The sequence below is a fragment of the Solanum dulcamara genome, chromosome 4, assembly GCF_947179165.1.
Source record: "Solanum dulcamara chromosome 4, daSolDulc1.2, whole genome shotgun sequence".
In the NCBI taxonomy this organism is placed as follows: Eukaryota; Viridiplantae; Streptophyta; class Magnoliopsida; order Solanales; family Solanaceae; genus Solanum; species Solanum dulcamara.
The window spans coordinates 23,216,237-23,237,965 of record NC_077240.1 but is presented as its reverse complement, the minus strand read 5'-3'; the positions used below and the strand labels follow the sequence as shown (position 1 = coordinate 23,237,965).

At 34.6% G+C, this 21,729-nt stretch overlaps 1 protein-coding gene across 1 annotated transcript in view; it reads right to left on the bottom strand.

Moving 5' to 3' along the window:
• Positions 1–1,798: 1,798 nt before the first annotated feature.
• Positions 1,799–21,729, bottom strand: part of LOC129886998 (structural maintenance of chromosomes protein 5) — a 33,655-nt gene continuing 13,724 nt past the window's right edge. Inside the window, exons 21-30 of the mRNA XM_055961926.1 lie at positions 19,335–19,438; positions 13,923–14,039; positions 13,758–13,835; positions 12,721–12,820; positions 12,589–12,643; positions 5,978–6,026; positions 5,817–5,904; positions 5,665–5,737; positions 2,258–2,361; positions 1,799–2,169 (exon numbers count right to left, since the gene is read on the bottom strand). Of these exons, the coding sequence (XP_055817901.1) occupies positions 2,108–2,169; positions 2,258–2,361; positions 5,665–5,737; positions 5,817–5,904; positions 5,978–6,026; positions 12,589–12,643; positions 12,721–12,820; positions 13,758–13,835; positions 13,923–14,039; positions 19,335–19,438 (830 nt within the window). The 3' untranslated portion in view covers positions 1,799–2,107. The remainder of the gene's footprint in view (positions 2,170–2,257; positions 2,362–5,664; positions 5,738–5,816; positions 5,905–5,977; positions 6,027–12,588; positions 12,644–12,720; positions 12,821–13,757; positions 13,836–13,922; positions 14,040–19,334; positions 19,439–21,729) is intronic.

Sequence of the window (21,729 nt, the reverse complement as noted above, 5' to 3'; positions counted from 1 at the left end):
CTAAATTGAAGTAGAATTCATTGTTGAATAAGGTTATAGATTCACTTTTTCTTTTTATTTTAAATCATATTATACGTTATGTTGAAATTTGACATAAGAGTATTAGTTTAAATTTTTTATTTTAAATTTGAAACTTATGTTATATTTTCACTTTCATTTGTTTTAGTTGTATTGATTTGATATTGCACATTGCAAGACATTTATTTTTTAGTTAGATTTGATAGATTATATTTTGGGAAAAATACATAAAATAGACCCAGATTGAAAGTAATTACCTGAAATTGCCTCTCCGAAAGTAATTTCAAGAAATACCTTCTTTGCTCCAAATATATGGCCGAGATACCCCTTTAGTCTAGGCCCAATTCGCGTTTATGATACCGTCACAGTATATATACACTATGATGATATCATTTAGTATTTGTGCAATTTTTCCTAAATGTTTGATTCCTTAATGATACCATAACATATGCAATATATTGTTATAGTATCGTTGAACTTTTTAAAAGTGTCTCATTAAGGATTTTCAATATCATGATAATATACAAAAATACTGTGACAGTGTCATTCATGTAATATCGAATGACTTAGAAAATTTTTTATGATACCATCACAGTATATATATAATATGATAGTATTACTCAACATTTGTGATGGTATCATGTCAATATATGATATATACTTGAATGATTGTTCAATGGTAAATGATACCATGCTATTATATAAGATATTATGTGATGGCATCTTGATATTCGCATACTGCGATGGTATCATAAATGATTTGAGGAATGTTACTGATTATATGAAACAATCATTAATGATACCATGCCAATATATGATGGTGTTATGAAAATGTTGCTAAAGGATTGAAGTAGACATCAAAGATATTATGAAAATATATAAATATACAGTAGTGGTATCATTACAGACTAAATCAAACCTTAATAATACCATGTCAGTATATTGATACTGCGATAGTATCATGGTTGCAAGTCGCATGCTTTGTGGGTATGAATTGTAAACGGATATTTGTCTATAATTATTTTATTTTTATAAAGCATGGTTTTACCTTTCCCTTATCTTTTTGTCAAGTATTTCCATAATTTATGGCATTAAATTTATAATATTAATCTTTTCATCAAACATGTATTTTATGATGTTCATAGAGATCTTACACTTTTAATTTTTATTTAATTAAAATATAATAATTTTTAAAATATAAATAAAATATTTTTTATTATATTAATTAAAAATATATGTTTGTTGATCGATACATTTTCAAAAGATAATATATATCTTAAATATTTAATTCAATATCACTTATAAAGTCTCTTATTTATTTAATATAAATTTCTAATTTTAGATAACTTTTATTCTAAAAATTTAATATAACCCTATGATTACAATTGTGCAACCAAACAGTACATTCATAATTACACTATGACAAATAAATAAGTCAACGTAATTACTACTCTAATAATTACTCTAATTCTAATTAGTAGATGGCTTCCAAACAAACATTTCTTTTCATGGTCAGACCCCTACTCAATAATCTTCAAAGGTCATAATAGAAAGAATTTCACTTTCACAAATAGCCACTTTTATTGAAATTTCAGCTGTTTTATCATATGAAAATAATATTTGAACAAAAATATTGGCAACTTTAAAAATGGCCTCTTCATCTATTTCCGCTACCGTCCCGAAAATTTCACTCTTCAAAAAGTTAGATTATCTTGATAGGGACACTAGAAAGAAAGCATTTATAGACGAAGAGTAATATATATTTATCTTCTGGAAAATCTGGAAGAAGTGAACAATTTCTGAATATAAACAAAGAGAATGGAGGACAAATTACTTGAAGTTCGAACAGAGAGAATACCTCTGTGGTTCTATGTTACTACTATAAACAAGGGTAGCATACTATGAATTATGCGTACAAAAGAATTATTGCACAATTAAGAATAAGAGCCAGCATAAACAGTTTTTTCAAAAACAGTAGCTGAGCGACCATGATTCAGCTTTTAACTGTGCAAATGAAGATCAACTAGAAAATTGTAATTTTTTCTTATGGACAGTTTCTGGTCGAATCTACCACAAGTATTTACTGTTTCTAGTCAGCGGAAACAGAGGTTAAACCCATAATAGACCTCCAGCATTCTCCACCACTCCAGACTGCAATGTAGCACCCGAAGAAATGCATTTAGTGTGTGGTTAATGTTATGACTACAAGCATATGGTATTAGTTAAAGTGGTAGAAAACCTTTAGATGGCTGCTCAATCCAGGGGCCATTCATTACTGTCAGAATGCTGCATGCTTCGCTGTATTCAAGATTTGGTAGCAACTTTGGGGTAAGCAAGAAGCACCTGTAAAGATTTTGGCAGAATCAAAAATAGGACTGGATGTTTATGTAGGCAAGGTTTTTTTGACACTGGTAACAGTTTCTGAATCTATAAAAACCAAAACAGTGCATAGGTTGCACTGAAACGACATTTACAAGAGTATTCTACGATCTACTGTCTTGTGATTACAGAGAATCTAGAACATCAATGATAGAGATAGTATCATTGGAATACAACTGGTTACACCAAAAACATAAGGTCAAAATACAATTCAATTTGACTTTCTCCATACTATTCACTACACTTACATAGCATCTAAGGTTCCTCTCCTTCCAAATTGTCTACCAGATACTAGCTGGGACAATTCTCCATCTAATCCTATCCTTTGCCTGTGTACCCGTTTTTTCCCAGCTCAGGAGACATTGGATAAAATTTTGCATGTGAACAGTGAGATTCTCAGTGTTGGTTAATGGCTCACCTGCAGGTTTCTTCCCAGCTCAAAGGGGACTAAGACAAGGAGATCTTTTGTACCCTTCTTGCTATGGAGGGGCTTAACAATATGATTAAAACTGCAAATGTGAATGGCTGGCTTAAGAGGTTTTGAGGTGGCCAGAGCGGACAGGGGAAGCACAGAAATTATTCACTTGCAATATGCAAATGACACCTTGATATTCTGTGATGCTGATGAAGGGCAACTCAAAGTACTCAGACTGATTTTGGTTTTGTTTGAAGGTATTTCTGGCTTATATGTCAACTGGAGGAAGAGCCACTTGTATCCTGTGAATGAAGTACCAAACATGGAAGTGTTGAAATCAATTCTAGATGGAGAGGTTGGTACTCTGTCAACCACTTATATAGGAATGCCTTTGGATGCCAAATCTAAATCTGTTGAAATCTGGAATGTAGTGGAGAAAAGTGAAAAGAAACTGGCAAGCTGAAAATCCCAATATCTATCACGAGGTGGCAGATTGACTTTGATTAACTCTGTGCTTGATGCACTCCCAACTTATATGATGTCTTTGTTTCCAATTCCAAAAAGGATCATCAATAAGTTAGGTAGCATCAGGAGGAATTTTCTTTTGCAAGGAAATAAGGAGACAAAAGGCTACCATCTACTGAAGTGGAAATCAGTGACAAAAAGCAAGATAAATGGGGGACTAGGGATCAAGAACTTCAAATTACAAAGCACGGCTCTAAGAATGAAATGGTTGTGGAACTATTCCAATGATCATCAAACTGTATGGAGCAAAGTGATCAAAGCAAAATATGAGGAGAGTGACAGTTGGAAGATCAAAGAGTTACTACACCTCATGGTGTGGGCTTATGGAGATCTATTAGAGAGTTATGGAATGAGTTCAAACCAAACACAACGATCAAAGTGGTAGATGGTGGAAGGATGAATGGCATGAAGCAGGCATCATAGAACTTCTTTTCCCAGATATTCACAATCTGGTGCTCACAATCACAGAACAATTGCTGACTTATGGTCTCCTCAAGTTTGCAATTTTATTTTCAGAAGGCATTTGAATGATTGGGAAATTCAAAAGGTTTCTGATTTCTACAGTACAATTGAGAACTTTGGACATTTGGAGACTGGACAAGACTTCCTAATTTGGAGGGGTACTAATGAAGGTGCTTACAAAGTTGGAACTGCATACAGAAGGTTAAAATCAACCCAGTCAAATGTCAAGGATTTGGGAAGAATATCGGGAAAGCTAAGACACCTCTCAAGATTGCTTGTTTTGTGTGGTTGTTGGCTAGAAGCAGCTCTTACACAAGACAACTTAATGAAGAGGGGAGTTCAGCTTTGCCCCAGATACTTCTTTTGTGGTGAGGCTGTTGAGACAGTTAACCATCTCTTCCTGCACTGCAAGGTTACAAATCAGCTTTGGAGATTGTTCCTGAGTCTCAAGAACATCTCATGGACTATGCTTAAAGTAGACCGGTCTACTTTCACGAGTTCTTTAATTTCTCCAAAATATGCAGGGGAATCAGCATAACAGGAATGATCAACTAAACAAAATAAACCTACATGGATTCACATTAATATGACAAAATCGAAACTGCACATGGACATGCTCCCTCTAATAGAGTAGTCGAGAGTTCGAGAGTTCGAGAGTTGAATAGAAATTTGTCTTCCACAAAAAGAACTATTTGACATTTCTCGCCACAGAAGGTTGAAAATAAATAGATACCTTGTATATATATCTGCGTCCTTTCGGCAGAAGCTTGGATATCAATTATGTCTATGCAGTATGCACTCTGATAACACTTGTAAAGGAATCTCACACAGGGGCTAACCATATATATTACATATACCAAATGCTGATTACTTTATCAGTTTTCTGCCTAACTTTGTTAGATGCACATTGGATGATACAAATCAGATACTAGAATCAAACTCAAACAATGGGATTTAATGTCTAGTCATAACACAAAATAAAGAAGAAAATCTGATTGTGGATAATTCCAAGTTAACAGGGCATCTGCATGGCGGGTAGCAGGGTACAACTATCAAAATATTGATTTCTCGAAGTATAAATGGACCATGTTTGATTACTTAGAGCAGATTTTCAAAGTAGATCACAGGAATGGGAATGCAATATGCAAAGAGAAATATTAATGAAAATTTTCCTTTACAAAACTAGTACCCTTTGTCAAGATATAAGCTACTATAGTATTTAAGAAACTCAATTTTACAGATGATGTTAATAATTAGCCTTGCATGATTTCTGTGTGTTCTTAACACTTAGGTTTAATACCGTTTTTATTATTCAATAAATATCTCTTTCCAAACAGATTTCCCCATAGCTTTTCTTATGGCACGAGATTGTTCTGTTAGGGACTACAGTGAATAAAGAGGGTTAGCCCTTGTTAACCAGGTACAACAAAGTAATAGAAGAGAGTTAGTACATTTAATTGACCTCCTTTTCGAAATCATGTCTTTTGTCATCTGAACCAAGCAGTTCAAAAACAAACAATCTGGAGACCTTCAAAGAAACTTACCCCCCTCTTGATCTTAACGAAGCAGATATATTGGCCACACAAAATTATTGCAGATTAATGTGTATACGAACTCCATATTAGTCTTCCATCAAAGGTCATTCTTAAAATTGAATTTCATGTAAAGGTCAAAACAATCTGCAGATATCTTCCCAGAAATCTCTAAGAAATGGTGTTTTTTCAACGATTTGAAAAAAGCATACACACCAAGTTCATTTATCACAAGGACATAAGCAAATAATTTCAGCACATAAATTGCTGGTGTTTTGACATGATAATGGTAAAAAATTCATGAGAATAGAAGAGAAAAGAGAGTGCTCTTACTGCGGTGTATTGGGTTGGCTGGCAGCTCTCACTAATTGCTGAAACATTTTCCTCTCATTGATAGGATCCATTCCTTGAAGCACAAATGTACACAATAATTTCTTGCATCCAATTAATTAAGAATTACAATATACTGTAAATATATAACTGACCTTGATTTATTTCATCCACCACTCTAAAGGGGCAATTTGTTAGGTCTTGGAGAGAAACTAGGTAGAGAATAGTTGAAACAGATCGTTCCTGAAAGGATCTTGTATTAATAAGTTAATACACCAATTGAACTCAGATAGAAAAAGTGGTTTAAGCAACATACTCCTCCAGATTGGTGGTGGGCACTTAGAACTTGGAGTTGTCCCGTCTCCCTGGAAATAAAGGATGCAAGAACAACAAACTGTAAACAAGCCACGGAGAACCAAAAATAAAATAAACAAATAAATGACCCAAATAGAATGTGCATCATTCCAATTTACCATAGGCAGGATAGTACAGTATAAATTAGGATGACACATATCCTTGGGTAGGCTTTCCAGAAAATAAGTCCCTCATTGATGTGGAAGATATGCACAATGCATGCAGAAAAAGAATGAAATTTGTCTATGGATATCTAATGCATCTTGGGTAGGATACGGACCCATTAAATAGTTACAAACACGAAAGTCTTTCTCTTTTCTTTGCTTCACCTATAAAAGCAAACAGCCTTTTCAATGCCAGCGGAAATCTATGGCCCTGAATGTCTATGCAGAGTTGCAAGCATTGCTTGTAAATAAGGTAAGGGGACAAATAACTATCAAAGTTGGATATGAGCCAGCACAAGCATGGGTTTATGATCGAAAAACTAACGAAAAAGAAGAGACTGAATATTTTCATCAGCCTACAATGTTAATGCAGAGAAGAAAGGGCAGAAAAGTAGATAATGAGGATCAATCACCTTAGTCTTACAAGCTTCATAAATGTTATAGGTAGTATTGTGACAGCTTACATGTGAAGGAAAAGTCGAATGTAGGAGATATTGTTACCAAAATTACAGAAAAGAAGTGTTGGAGACTACAACATTAGGAGCACAAGTGTTAGTTGCATTTCTGTTGCATTATAGCTGTAAAGAAATGGCACCTAAGCCTAATTCAACCCCAAAAGCTAGCTCATGAGCAGTGTAGTCAAAGGCGCGATTAAGCCCTAAAGCGAGGCTCAAAACGTGTTGAGCGCTTCGCCTCGCTTTTTGTGCGCTTCAGTGTCGTAATCAAGGTTCTAAGCAAACTATTCCTTGCCAATGAGCCTCTTCTGAAGAAGTGACACTAAACAATTGATATTTCACTCTATCATAGTTGTTTTTCAATTTCTTTGGTCATATATTTGTCATTCATGTTTATAATTATTAGTCTTGGACTAAATATATATATTTGTATTTTTTAGTCCCTTTGCACCTTTTTTCATTAAAGCCCACGCTTTATTTGCGCTTTGCATTTAAAGCCCCAACAGACCGAGCTTTTCGCCTTTGATAACACTACTCATGAGGGGAGGATTGTCCAAGTCCATATAAGCAGACCACCGGTCCATTCCCTAACCAATGTGAGACTTTAACCCACTCTAACACCCCCTTCACGCCCAGGCCCACCTGGAGCGTGAACCGGGAGGCCAAACGAGGATGGACCTGGCTCTAATACCATGTAAAGATATGACACCTAGACCTAACTCAATCCTAAAAGCTAGCTCATGAGGGAAGGATTGCCCAAGTCCATATAAGTAGACTATTGGTCATTCCCTAACCAATGCGAGACTTTTACCCGCTCTAACAATAGCAAATGAGCTATAATATGTTAATAGATTAGGAGAAAATTTGTGACATATTTTCGAAAACAGCTAAACTCAGTTAGGTATTAATGTTTAGAGGGGTGAAAGAGGAAGTTGACGTCTCAGAACAAATATAAATATTAGGGCATAGTTTTTCCTTAAGTTACCGGAAAGTCTACATACAAGTTCCTTTGTCAAGAAACAGGGAAACTTTATAAAAGCTACTAGTGAATATTGTAAGTTTTAAAAGCCTCCACGAAGTAATGTCAGAATTGTCATTATAACTTCTAGTTCCTACTTATTATTTTGTATAAGAATCTAAAAAAGAGGAGAATCATCTATGTTAGTTGGTGTTTCATGTGTAAAAGTGAAGGCGAAAGTGTAGATCATTTTCTTTTGCATTGTAAGGTAGCTAGTCAGTTATGGATGGTGGCCCTAAATTTGTTTGAGAGGGAAGGAAAACCCGAGGGCAGGATGTGTTGCCCCCTTAGCAATCATGTTGGTCATATGGAAAGAGAGGAATAGGAGGGCTTTTGAAGGGGTGGAACTTGATTTTGTAAAAATGAAGAATAGTTTTTGTTCCTAGCTTCTTTTTTTCTTTTTTTTTCTTTTCTTTATTGGGGGGGGGGGGGGGGAGTACTTGCGAGATCCCTATTTGTATATAGGATTGGATCTCTTTTGTTGAGCACCATATTTTGGTGTAGGTTCTCTTCTTTGGTATATACCTTGTATACAGGATTTCCATGTTACTAAAAGATTCAGAAAAAACTATCAAAATAGTCCTTAATGTATAGGTGTTGCTTTATTTTGGTCCTTAAAATATCTTACTTGATTGAAATGGTCCTTAATATATAATAAAGGGTGTTCATTTAAGTCTTTTGCCCTAATTCTAACAGATTTTCCAAAAATAATTGTTAAGTTTAAATGTGGCTACTTTCTTTTCCGACCAAAATTCACAATTTTCTCTATATTCTCTAGCAAATATTTGCAGTTTGACTCTTATTTTATTGTTCTAGATCAATTTACTTATGCAACATTTGACAGGGAATCTACACGAATTTCCAAATTCAATTTAATTCTCCAATACTCAACCTATGTTGAAAATGGGGGAAACATACAAGCAAAGCCCCAATCTCTAAGGAGTAGAAAAAAAGATTCACTATTCGAATTCACAAAAACAGATCCTCATTGCAATTTAGCAAGAAAACTATCATGCAATTTCAAGATTATTCAAATTAACACATTGTGAGCTTAAATGACTTCAAACAAATTTAAAGTTTCAGTCTTTTATTCCCAATTCTTTGTTAGGAAGTAGTCACTATTAGCTACAACTAACTAGCAAGCAAACTCAACCTCCAACAGCCCAAAAAGGGGAATTCAAAGAAACGGTTGTGAATTCGTAAAATGAAATTCACAAAGTTGATAAAATGGCGTTAGATTTGTTTTTTAGAGCTAATAAAGAAGACAACAATAGTGAAATTTGTTACCCATGCGGGGTTCACAATTAAACTTAACATTCTTTTGTGACAAATCTATTAGATTTAGGGTAAAGGATCAAAATGAACAGCATTTGTTATATAAATTAAGGACCATTTCAATCAAGTGATATATATTAAGGACCAAAATAAAGCAACACCATTTTGATCGTTTTCACCTCAAGAGTAAATTTGAACTATATAGTCTTACAATTTTAATGAATTATTTCCTATTTTTGTGATGAGTATCCACCACCACACAGGATGGTTCAACGGGTTATAATAACATTGTTATTTTTTAAACTAGTAAGGTCTTCAGCATTAAGGGTATGCTGGCTACCTCCAAAAAGGGATAATTACAGATTTCCTATCAATCTATAATCTGATTTATATCATCATTACAAAGTTGTTTACACCAAAAAAGTAAAGATACTATACAATTCCATTTAACTTTGGGGATGGAATTGGATCTTGTTAGTTTATTGTTATGTGTTTTTTCTGTAACTGGTAACATTGTTTCCTCAGCATTAAGATCATGCTGGCAACCCAGAAAAACCAACTACAAAGGAAATTAGAAGAAAAACAATTTACAAATAAACTAGGTCTACTATCTGTTCAATTTCATCTATACATTCCTGTTTACACCCAAAAAAGCATTGTTGTGCTTTTATATTCTTGCCCATGTTGATTCAAGAATTAGCGGGGTTATTCAAATAGTCATAAACATGGTCTCACTTGAGCATGTGAGAAAAAAGTTAAGTGGATGTACAACAATTGCGGGCATCATTCAACCTCTAATTCAAGATTTGAGATATATAGCAACAAGCGAGGAGCATATAGGATAGTGGATTTGCTTTAAAATTAGGGTAACCCATGAATCTGCAAGGTTTAGAACTCAAACAGGGGTCATTAACCAAATCTTTTTAGACAAGTCGAAAGAGAGAATACAAGATAAAATTCTAATTCAACTTCACAGAGAAACAAGATCAAGACAGCCACTTCTCCAGCAAATAAGAGGTAACTATCAAAGAGACACCATTATTTGGAAAGGGAAACTTAACACTACTCCAAAATAAAACAAAAAGTCAAACTGAACTCCGTCAATCATGAAGTGAATGCCCAGTGTCAGCTAGAGTATCTCGCGACAACAAAACACAAGAGCTCTTTATTTATAGGGGTTGAGCTTTACATGAGCCCAACAGTAAGGTGATTTCCATGATCCGCAGCTTCAGATAGGATACATTTTAACAGTGCTGTCCGTTTTATGTTGGTTAACATATTTTATGAACTTAATGATTTTTTGGCACCAACCTCATTACATCAAAAATACTTGTTTTCTTTTAAAATTATCTTCTTTGTTACTAACCTGTCACTGTTGATTGCTTTTACCAAAACATTACTTAAACATGCATTTTTAATTCCTCAGTGAAGTCTTTCATTAAAGAAGTGGAGACTAAGACTGTAACCCCCACCACATGCTAATATTCTACCTATTTATCAATCAAAATGTATTGGGGAAAATAGCTTGTGTACGTAGCTGCGTTTGGAACCAACATGTGGCATTTAAGATCAGGAAAATATATCTATAATGTTTCCATAATCAAGAAGTCCAGAACAAAGACTGGCTGGCTGGCTTTAACCTTGGCTCGCCACCGGTATTGCTAGAGGGACATTATCGGACAAAAGGTAGGAACTCGCAGTCTGGAGTCAGGTAAGGACTTGTGTCCTGATGATAGAACAAAAGGACAAAAGGACAGATGCATCAAATATATCCATATGAGACCCTGCCATTCACAGAAGAATATAAACTAGCACATGTAACGGTATTTCCACGTGGAATATTTCTATTGGGCTTAGTACTTTAGGGCTCAAGCATGTATTACAGTGCTGCCTATAAATAGCAGTCTTTAACACACTTGTGAAGGATTGGATTCGAAGCAATAACAAAGCAATATAATGATATTCTTGTGCACCAAGCTTTCCATATTTTACTATGTCTTAGCTCTCAAGCATTTCCATATTAATATGCCTTCGGATCTGAGTCCGGTTACACGTTAAAGTCTCCGGATCCAGCTCAAACATCAAGCATTGAAGCCCTAGTTTTCCATTCGATTCAATCATCTTTTATTACTATCTTTATTTACTTCATTTACAAACGTATTAAACTACTAATACTTGAATACACGAGTTAAATCAAGACATGTCCTTGACCTCATGATAATTTTATCTGTATCCATTTTCCCGGTAAACCCAAAATCCTACAGAATTCAAGAATACTTATGGATATAGAGAGATTTTTCAACTACAGTGCAATTATAGCCCTTCAAAAATAAGAATTTAAAAACTTCTCCAAATATTAAGCACTAATTTAGGCAATAAGTCTTATACCTAATATATAACATAACTATATCATTTGTTATATTTTTTTTGATAACCTTTCTTAAGGGATACTGGCCATCCTCCACTAGCAACAGGTACAGGTAACTCAGTTCACCAAGGTTAGGACAGATGGAAAGAAATCACCCAGTGTTCTTTTATCTCTGTTGGATTTGAACCAGGGATCTCATGGTTCTCAACCCACTTTATTGACCACTAGACCACACCCTTGGGTGCAAATATATCATTATTTATATTAAGAGATGCATTTGGCCATCAAGGGATTCTTCTAGTGGCAAGAGCACTATATGTGACCTGTAGGTTGCCTGTCATGAGTTTGAACCATGTTGTATGCAAAAATTGTAGTACTTGAGTGAAGAAGGGTAGATGGGCAGGCCATTTCAACCGAGTTTCAAACCGTAGACCACATGCTCTTGCAGTTTACTCTGTTATAAAAAAAATTAAGGTGTGCATTTGACTTGGATGTACAGAAAAAAGGAAAAGCTAATAATGTCATTAGCAATTAAATTTACAGCTGGCTTCTTCCTTGCTGGTGTTAATTGGATTTACATGATTCAGGGAACTTGCTCCAAATATTGTCATTTTAGCAGATTAGATGAGAACAAAGCAGAATGTGTAAGGCAGCTCACTTACTGCATTCTTCAGGTCACCAGGAAAGAGATTTTATGTATCTGATCTATGTTGCTCGGATCCTCCAAAAATGCACTACTTTGGAAGGATACGTCACGCACCCGTCGGCATTTATGAAGAGTCCGAGCAACATAGTATCTAATAAACCTATCTTGGTGCACAAGACTCTTTACTACTTTTCGCAAATTTGTTGGTGCCATGAAACATTACCTGAGGGTATAGATGCTAGGGAATCTTTTCTTTGTTTTGCTCATAAGTGAAGCCAATGATTTCTCTTCCCAAAAGATGATTTGAAAATCGGAAATTAAATAGGTACAATACAAAATAACTTTAGGTTTAGCACTATAATACTAAACTAATTTAAATGGCATCAAAAGAAACATAATAGTCCACTAATGAAGAACTATGTGGTTTCTAGGTCAAAGAAAAACAATATAAAGTTGCTAGTGCACTTTGTAACATAAGTACTTCCATCGGTAGAAATATAACCACTTGTCTTCTCAAAAGGCAAAAGAAATAATCTATGAAATATCTGTCTCTTCTCCAATAAGGGACAGTCACAACTCACAATAGGCAGAAATCTCAATTTAATCATACCTACTTCAAAATAAGGAAGAATCAGAGCCATAATTACCTGAATTTGACTTTAATTAGTATCCCATATTTGTCAAAGTCCATTTCATGCTCATCTGAAGAGAGAATTGATCAATACAGGTTGATAAAACTTCTCAAGAAGTAAGTTATGCAAGGTTTGAGGTTAACATACCTAATGAAACTTCTCCTGCAACAGCCATTTCTTGGAAATTGCGGCTAAAAGTCTGGTTGATTTGAGAAACAAGATTTCTTAATGTTGGTAGCCACCTTTCCTGCAAAATCCTAAAATCAGAACATTTTTTTGGTAGACTACCACCATGTGTCCGCGCAGTAAAGATAAACTCCTTGTTATTTTACAACCACAGCGAAGATAATAAAAATATGACGAAAGAAAGGAGGAAAAAGATTTTCTTAAATCATCTACACTATCTGATATCTTGACCCTATTTTTTCCCAATTACTTGATGAGTCTCTTATCCAAAGAACCTATTGCCTTTTTCTTTCTCTAGGACATATTTTTATTATTCTTTGTGTTTAAATAGCTTGTCATAAGATATACTGGTACTAGGTAGCATAAATGCAAACATCAAACTGTTACCATTCTGAATCATTTTTTGTTTAAACACGCACATAAATGGCTGCAAACCTTGAAAAAAGATAAATGTAATATTTCTTAATTAAGCTTTTCAACGAGGCAATTCACACATAACAGCTAGGTCAACCTTTTGAATGAAGTAACACAAGGATGGGATAGGAAGGAGAAAATCTCAACTGAGTGCTCTTCAACTGATATCGATGCAGGGCAGGTAGATATATTTGTGTCGAGTCTAACCTTCACCCAACAACAAATTATTTCCAAGTGCTTGGCCAAAATGAAAAAAATTAAGCTTGCACATGAGGGGACATGTTGCTGACCAAACAAGCCCCTGCTTTAACAGCTTCAGCTTTAAGATAAGGCGGTTCACCCATTCAGTAATATTAATGGATGTGTAGCTTTTAGATGAGGGCAATTCACTCATTTAGCAGTATCAATGAATATGTCTGAGACCTTGAAATAATAGATACCATTTGAAAGAAAAGTCAATTGTGTATTACAATATGTGTAGTGAGACACTGTGGGGTTACTGCTTTATATACAAGAAGCTGGCCAAGAACATTACATTCACCAGGAAACAAACCAAAAATGCTAGAGAACCATAAAAATCTAACCTTTAAAGTGTTGATTTCATTAATGAGGTTGCTTAACTTCTCTTCCTCCATCTCTTGACTCTTAGAAAGAGATTCTATCTGCAAAAGTACAAGACAAAGTTAGATGCGATCATCATTGTTTGAAAGGTTAAAATAGAAAAGCAAATAAAGGAACCAGAGAGTTACTTTTTTCTGACGTGATTCATACTCTTCTAGAACATTATGGTTCAGGAAAAGAATGGAGTTGGCTTGAGAAATGGTATCTTGAATAGCCGCATCCAACTCCTCAATTGTAGATGGCATCTGCAGGGAAAATTGACTAGGAAAGAATTAATATGCAGGCATCCTCGAGAATTGTGAACATTAAACATGCAATATGAGACGATCAGAACATAAGAAGCATACTGAATTGACTGATTAGAACACAAAAGAAACAAGTCTTACCCATTTGGTGCACAGTCAACGAAAACAGACACCACATTAAAGCTGCTACAGTCTCAGTTACAAAGCAGTATTAAATTATCCCAACCTACTACTTGGAAACACAGAAAACCTGGGAGACAAAAGCTCTTCTAACAATAACAAAATAAAGTCACAGAGAGATCCACAAAAGAGGGAAGTATGCATATTCTTGGATCACTATGAAAATTTCATTGACAACTACATTTATCAACAGTTTCAAGAATAGGCCTGGTTCTTTGAAACTGAGGTGATACTATTAGCAAACAGCAATTGAAATCTTGCTACATAGCGGTAGTCTAGATATGTATATTGAGTTTTGAATAAAATGGTTCCTCCTATTATGTAGATAACCTAAATGGTCCAAAAACTAATTGGGTCAGAGATCATGGTTGTGGAGGGGTGACTAGGAGTGGAGATCATTATGGTCAAACCATGAGTAGAGATTAGTACATAATAAAGAAACGGTTACTATACATGAGCTTGATATGAGGTATTCATACCATTCAAATATCCAATAGAGAAACCGATGTGCCTCACCTTCAATGAAGAGCTTTATGTTTATGTCCCTTAAGGAATCTTAGAAGACTTGACCCATGACATATGTAAGAAAATTTGCTTAGGTTCTTCTATCATAAAAAAAATAGAGCAGAAATACTATAGATATTGTTGAAGTGTCTAGCCACCTCATCAGGAAACTTGACTTAAGTGGTCAGACAGGAAATAAATTTTTTCCCCCCGGACCCTGCGCATAGCGGGAGCCTTAGTGCACCGGGCTGCCCTTTTAGTTATATCTTTAACACGCCCACTAATGCAAGGACTTGAGTCTAATTAACCAAGCGCATGAATATTCTTTTTAATAATAGGTGGAGGTGAGACTTGAGCCAGGACATTTACCAGCTCTGCTATGTTAAAGAAATTGGACCTTGGATCTAAATCATCCCAAAAGTTAGCTCGATATAGGTAGTATTCAATGATCTTGAACAATCCTCGCCTCGTGGAGCGATTGAAGTTGAGTTAGGTCAAAGATCCATTTTTTTAATATGATTCCAAGCTCACCCCAAATGTTGGTTTACCCAATGTTGGGCCCCTTTGTATATATCATACACACTCCAAATATCCAACCTTGAGCTTGCAGACAGAGTGTTAAGAGTCTCACATTAGTTAAATAAACTAGTTGTAATTTCTATATGATTTTGGGCAACCCTCACTACTTGAGCTAAAACTTTGATGTTAAATTAGATCCAAGGTCCATTTTCTAACAAAACCCTACGAGTTAATATGTGGAAAGGTCAGAAATGGCAGCATTCAAGGAACTTTAGAATTGACAGCATGCCAATATATCCAGAATCGGCAAAGTTTTGTATTTTGTGACGCACTTTTTTTTTTTTGCAGATCATATGCAATGTAAAATTTAAAAACTTGAGTGAATAAGGACAACAGAACAAAAAGAATTTAGATATTGCAATATGCAAGAAGATTACTATGTCAAGTTTAATGTCAAGGTGGTCGCCGCAAGCGAGGCTGTGGTGCCCCGGGAAGATGGTGGGACCTTATTCCACTACATTGAAATTATGAAAGAGAAGAATTTTAGTCTGCACTCATTTATAATCTTCAGATATGGTGAAAATTGTAGAACTGTCAAACTGAATAAACATGGTAGATTCAGGGTTCTGATTTGAGAATTTGGGTAAGATGACCATATCCTTCTCTCCTTTTTTCACATGAAATGAGCATAGCCTAAATTATTTGTGATGGTACCAAACTACACATAATGCATGGTTAGAATCGCCTCTAACCAATTTACTTAAAGTACCACTCAATCCACCTATACAATAAAGGAAAATATGAATTCATGTGAGAAAGTCTTAGTGTAAGATCCAGTTGGTTAGAAAACACTATGTTTTCTTTTACAAGATAAACATATAAAACACAAGGTAGCATACACGCTATGACATTGCAAGATTATCACAAGCACTATATCATCAGACAATTAGCAGCACTCCAATGGATTTTAGAATTTTTTTATATATCATTTCAGATTATATTTCACACCTATTCCTGCTCTCCAGCTTTCTAGTTAGGCTAGTGAACAAATTCTGATTGGAGAGAAGACATTGCACAGCTTAAAAACTAACACACACACACCACACCACACACCTAGGCATGGCAACTAGAGAGTGGACAAGATAATATGGTGATCCAACATCGGTAAAATAAGAATTGGGTGAGGCTAACTCTGATACCATAATAAGAAAATGGATCTTGACTTAACTCAATCTCAAAAGCTAGCTCAAGAGGTGAGGTTTGCAAGACCATATAAGGAGACAAAGTGTCATCCCTCTCACCGATATGGGACTACTAACAAGACCAATGGAACAGAATTTAACCTTCATTGGATATACAAAGGATCAAACACCTTATTAATTACCCTGAATGGAGCAGATTATGAGGACCACCTCCGGGTTTTTTAGCCCATTTATCAGTTGGATACCAAAGATGCCTTCCATCATGGCGAACTCGCTGAGGATGTCTACATAAAGCAACCTTCAAGGTTAGTTTCTCAGGCAGAGACTTTGTCAGTTCATCGATTGGAGCCAATTTCGTATGGTCTCAAGCAATCACCAAGAGCAGAGTTTGGCTTTTCAGCACTGTTGTCCAACAATTTGGCATATTTAGGAGTGAAGCTCGTCACTCTACATTTTATAACCACTCTCACAATGTCAAATGCATATTCTTTGTAGTTATGTTGATGACACTGTTATAGTCGGTGGGGATCTTAAAGGCATTACTCAACTTAAGCAGCATTTTATCAGTCATTTTAGAACAAAGATCTCGTTAAACTAAAATACTTCCTAGGCATTGAGGTAGCACAATCTGTGGGATTGTCATTTCACAAAGAAAGCATGCTTCAGACATATTGGAAAAAAACAGTACTCGACATTGCAATATATTGACCCAAATAGTAAGCTTCTTCCTGGAAAGGGGAAGCATTTGAATCACTCGGTTGTTATGATTAGCAAACTCAATTATCTACACACAACCGGACATCTCATGTGATACCAGATTTGTTCTCCGAACTCCTAGAGATGGTCATTGAAATGCAATAATTCGCATTTCTAAGGTACATCATTAAAGGTTTACCTCAACATGCTAGATGCTACTCTATGAGGATGGGGGACATGATGCAGACCAGGCAAAATCTCCTTCAAACAGATGATCCACTTCGGGTAATGTATTCTACAGTGAGAAAAATTAATAGCTTGGAAAAGCAAAAACCAAGACGCAGTAGTTAAAATCAAGTGTAGAGGTAAAATACCTAGCAATGGTTTTGGCTACATGTGAGCTTGCATGGCGAAAGCCTAAGTTGCTCAGACTAGGGTGTAGATGTGGATCAAGAGCTCGGATCATTCATTATCTAAATTATAAGATTCGGGGGTATCGATTCAGGTATGAATACGGATGGGGGTGAGGATTCTGCTAAAAATAAATCAAACATCTAAAAATACAGTTGTAAGAATATGCATAAATTATGGTAGACTATTTGAAAGAAAATGAATGTCCGAATTATTGAGAGCAAGTTTGATTTATAATTACTATAAAGTACAAATGCATCTCCATATTTATTTTTTGTGTGCACAAAATAACTATTGCAAATGATATTGAGGACATGATAGACTTTTTGAGTTCACTGCACATTCAACACTGTTGTTAAATGTCCACCTATAATATCTTTAAAGTGACTTCTGGTTGAGGACTTTTTAATACAAATGTCTTTAAACGATAAAAAGAGTATGCATAAATTATCATTTCATGCTAGCTTTTGATTTGATTACAAAAATTACTGGAATTTCTCTATCAATTTTGGTCAAGGTACCCAAAATGGTTCATCATATCCGGTATGAATCCCACACCAACATCCATGTTGTGTCGATATGGGTGCGGCACCGAAAGTGAAGAGTCCGCGCAACTTAGGATAAAGCAACTTCTCGGAGAATTAAGGAGTGAAAAGATGAACCAACGCAACTGAACAGTGACAATTAGACTGTAATACACATTGTTTCAAAGCAGTGTTTCATAAAAAGCATATCGAAGTAGATTGTAAGTTCATTCAACAAAAAATTGAGCCATAGTGCATGATGTCACGTTTCATTGACTCCAATGATTCGTTTGCAGATATTCTTACAAAATCCATTCATAGATCCAGAATTAAGTATACCTATGACAAATTAGGAGCCTGCAATACGTAGGCTCCAACCTATGAGGAATGTTAAGAAGAAGAAAGAAAATTATGGGAATAATAGGCAGGCATCCATTCCTTGTAAACATGGGAAAGATTTAAATCATTGTAATAGGTGATTAGGAATATGCATTAGTTACCTACATGAATAGAAATTACTTTACTTTCCTTTTTTGGATTACATCAAATACTATTTATATCCCAACACGGTTAAGAGAATAATCTAACAATTCATTCCTAAATATCCTCTTCCTTCTCTCATTATAAATTGACTCCCCGATTCAGGAAGCAGTTTTGATAAACTTCTATTTTTTGAATAAATGTAAAATCTGTCTCTCCTGCTAGAGAATATTCTTAAGGTTACTGCTTATCTATGTCTGTTTAATTTATTCAATTATTGCATTCCTTTCCTAACTATGCATATCAACAAGCAGATATCATATAATGAACGTAATAACACATAAGGACTTTATAAAAATAACACATAAAGGACATGAAAGTTCTCAACAATCTATGTATGTTTAACTTATTCAATTACTCACATCTTTCAATATTAGTAACAATTTAACTTCAAACTTCTCATTTTACTCTTAATGAAATGATTTATAGTCACAGAAATAAATATGGTTTATTTTAGACCACAAGTATCAAGTCTTCCTTTTTCTCTTAAACTCAACTTCCAATCTTTACCTTCACATAAATTGGGACAGAGGGAATACTATTTTTAGATAGAGGAATAACAAGCTTTTGTTAAATAGAAAGCCAATGGATTCCTGTCCAAAAAATAATAATAATAATAATAATAATAAAAGAGATGGTGATAACAAACAGGAACTCAAAACTTAGTCTATCCACAGATACACAAGAATCTTTATTTCTTTTGAGATTAGCAAACAAACCTCACAAAAAGCCTGCTCAAGTTCTGGAGTTATAATAGATACTGATTCTGCATGCCTTTTGGCAGCTTCCAATTGTTGTCGGTATTCCTCTGTCTCCTTTTTACCTAATCAAGTAAATTAAAAATTGTAAAGCTATATGGTGTAATAATTTCACTCAAGGCCATAAGTTGTGCATACACAGAGTTCCTCACAAGGTAGACGTATAGTCACATTTCAACTTGTATAACGACTAGGGGCTATGGGGTTTTAAGACTTAAGTTTCCTATCTCAAGTTGATGTTTACTTTGCATTATTTTTAAAGTGGTATCAATATAATATATATACATGCTAATTTTATCAGAATCTAATATATATATATATATAAAAAAAATCAGTAAAGCATGTCAAATGACACACTTGGTTCAGTGGCAGAGGCCACTGGTGATAAGCCCCAAAAAGAATCACGGAGACGAAATCCTGTAACATCATTCACCTAAGCATATGCACCCTCTGATATCAATTAGGATATAACAATGTCCTTTAATCCTCCCGCTCATAGATATCAATAAACTATCAAATCATGGAATTCACTTCTTTTTCCTTGGTGAATTATTCAGCTCTATCATATTGATTTATTTTTCAAACCTGCATCTACGAATCAAAAAGGGTTTACGTAAGAATTGGTGAAAAATTTAAGGCTGTCCACAATCTTTAGCACCCACTGAGTTACTACATTAGTTAGAGAGAATTGCTCCAGAAACCAACAAACATTTTAGATTTTGGTAACTAACTACTCTTTAAACTCTCTTTGGAGGCAACATCTGCAATAACCTTGTGAACAGGCAGAAGTTTCACCCTTAGCCAAGAAGAGTTGGATGGAAATAATCAATCTGGCATAATCTATATATATATATATATATATATATATATATATATATATATATATATATATATATATATAGATTAAAGTTGGTATAGACAAGGTGATGTGGCACCTGTCTATGGACTAGAAGACCATTTAACTTTTTCCCCCTTCTTTAACTTTTTATCTTTGCTTTCCTATTTATCTAATAATAAAAAAAGATAAAAGTCTCTAAATGCATTACACATTTAGTGAGGAAATGCGTACGGAAATCAGTTAGAATTAGAACACATTCGAGCAAATGAATGATGAACAGACCAACCTTTCATTTTTCCAAAACGCTTAATTTTTACTAGCATATAAAACTGAAAGATCGGAGTATTTGAAACCAACAACAATGGATCATCTCCTTCTGAAATGCAATTTCTTTAAGAGAAGGGAAAGAGAGATTGTCTCATGGTCCTTCTGAAGGTTTTGTGTATAACGAAAAAGATATCATAACACATATTTCTCTTTAAAGTAAGAGGATTTTTGAGAAGGCATTGCACTATAATTCCTCATACAGGGAGATATTGAATAAAAAGATCCTCATACGGGGAGATATCGAGAAAAAAGACTCATTTGATTGAGGAATTTATAAAAAGAGTCATGACAGTGGCCAAAGGGTAAGAAGAATTATTTGGAGAAAGAACCATATTTTGGTAACTTCACAGCAAATTAGAAGGAGAAAATGATATGTAGTACTTTTTTTGTGATTTGAGAGGACATGTAGTTCCATTGTTATTGAAGGGCAAAAGGTGATGGGCTTGAGGGGGGAAATGGAAGAAGAATGAGCTACATGAGGAATAGAAAAAGAAAACGAAGGAAAAAGAAAGGTAACGAAATAGTAAACCCGACAGGGAGCCGAAATTGATGCCAACATTATTTCTTTCAACTTCTATATTCTTATTTGTTTCTTCTTTTATTTTTCATGGCTCAAGTGCATCAAACCGGAGTAAAGGAAGAAGAAAACAATGAAGATTTGCGTATACTCTACCCTCCCCAGATCTCGCTTAATGGGAATTCACTGGGTATGTTGTTGCTGTATGTATGTATTTAAAAAAAATCATGTTCTTAGCATTGATTTTAGAATACCAAAGTAACTAGAATATATCACTGATTATATAGATGTTATTGATGATTTGTGTCCAAATTTAAGTAAAAATCTCTTTCAATTAACGAGGGACAAAGAAGACCAGTACATAATAATGTTTTCTAAATCAGAATCTTAATTATCAAAAAATCTCTTCAAATCTAAATGCCATAATATTGACAGATACTTTTAAGCAACTTCAAGCCCTTGAGCTTTTACGAATGTGATAAGAAAAAATAAAAATGGAAAGATTCTTTTGAGATACCATTACTTTAAGCATAAACACTCTTTTGACATGATAAAAATGTCAACTTCCTTTTCTAATGCTTTTATAGTTTTCAGTGTGTGAAAGCTTTGACAAGAAAAAGAGTTATTTATAAAATAAATAAAAATTAAGCAAGGAACAATAAAACAACAAGTAG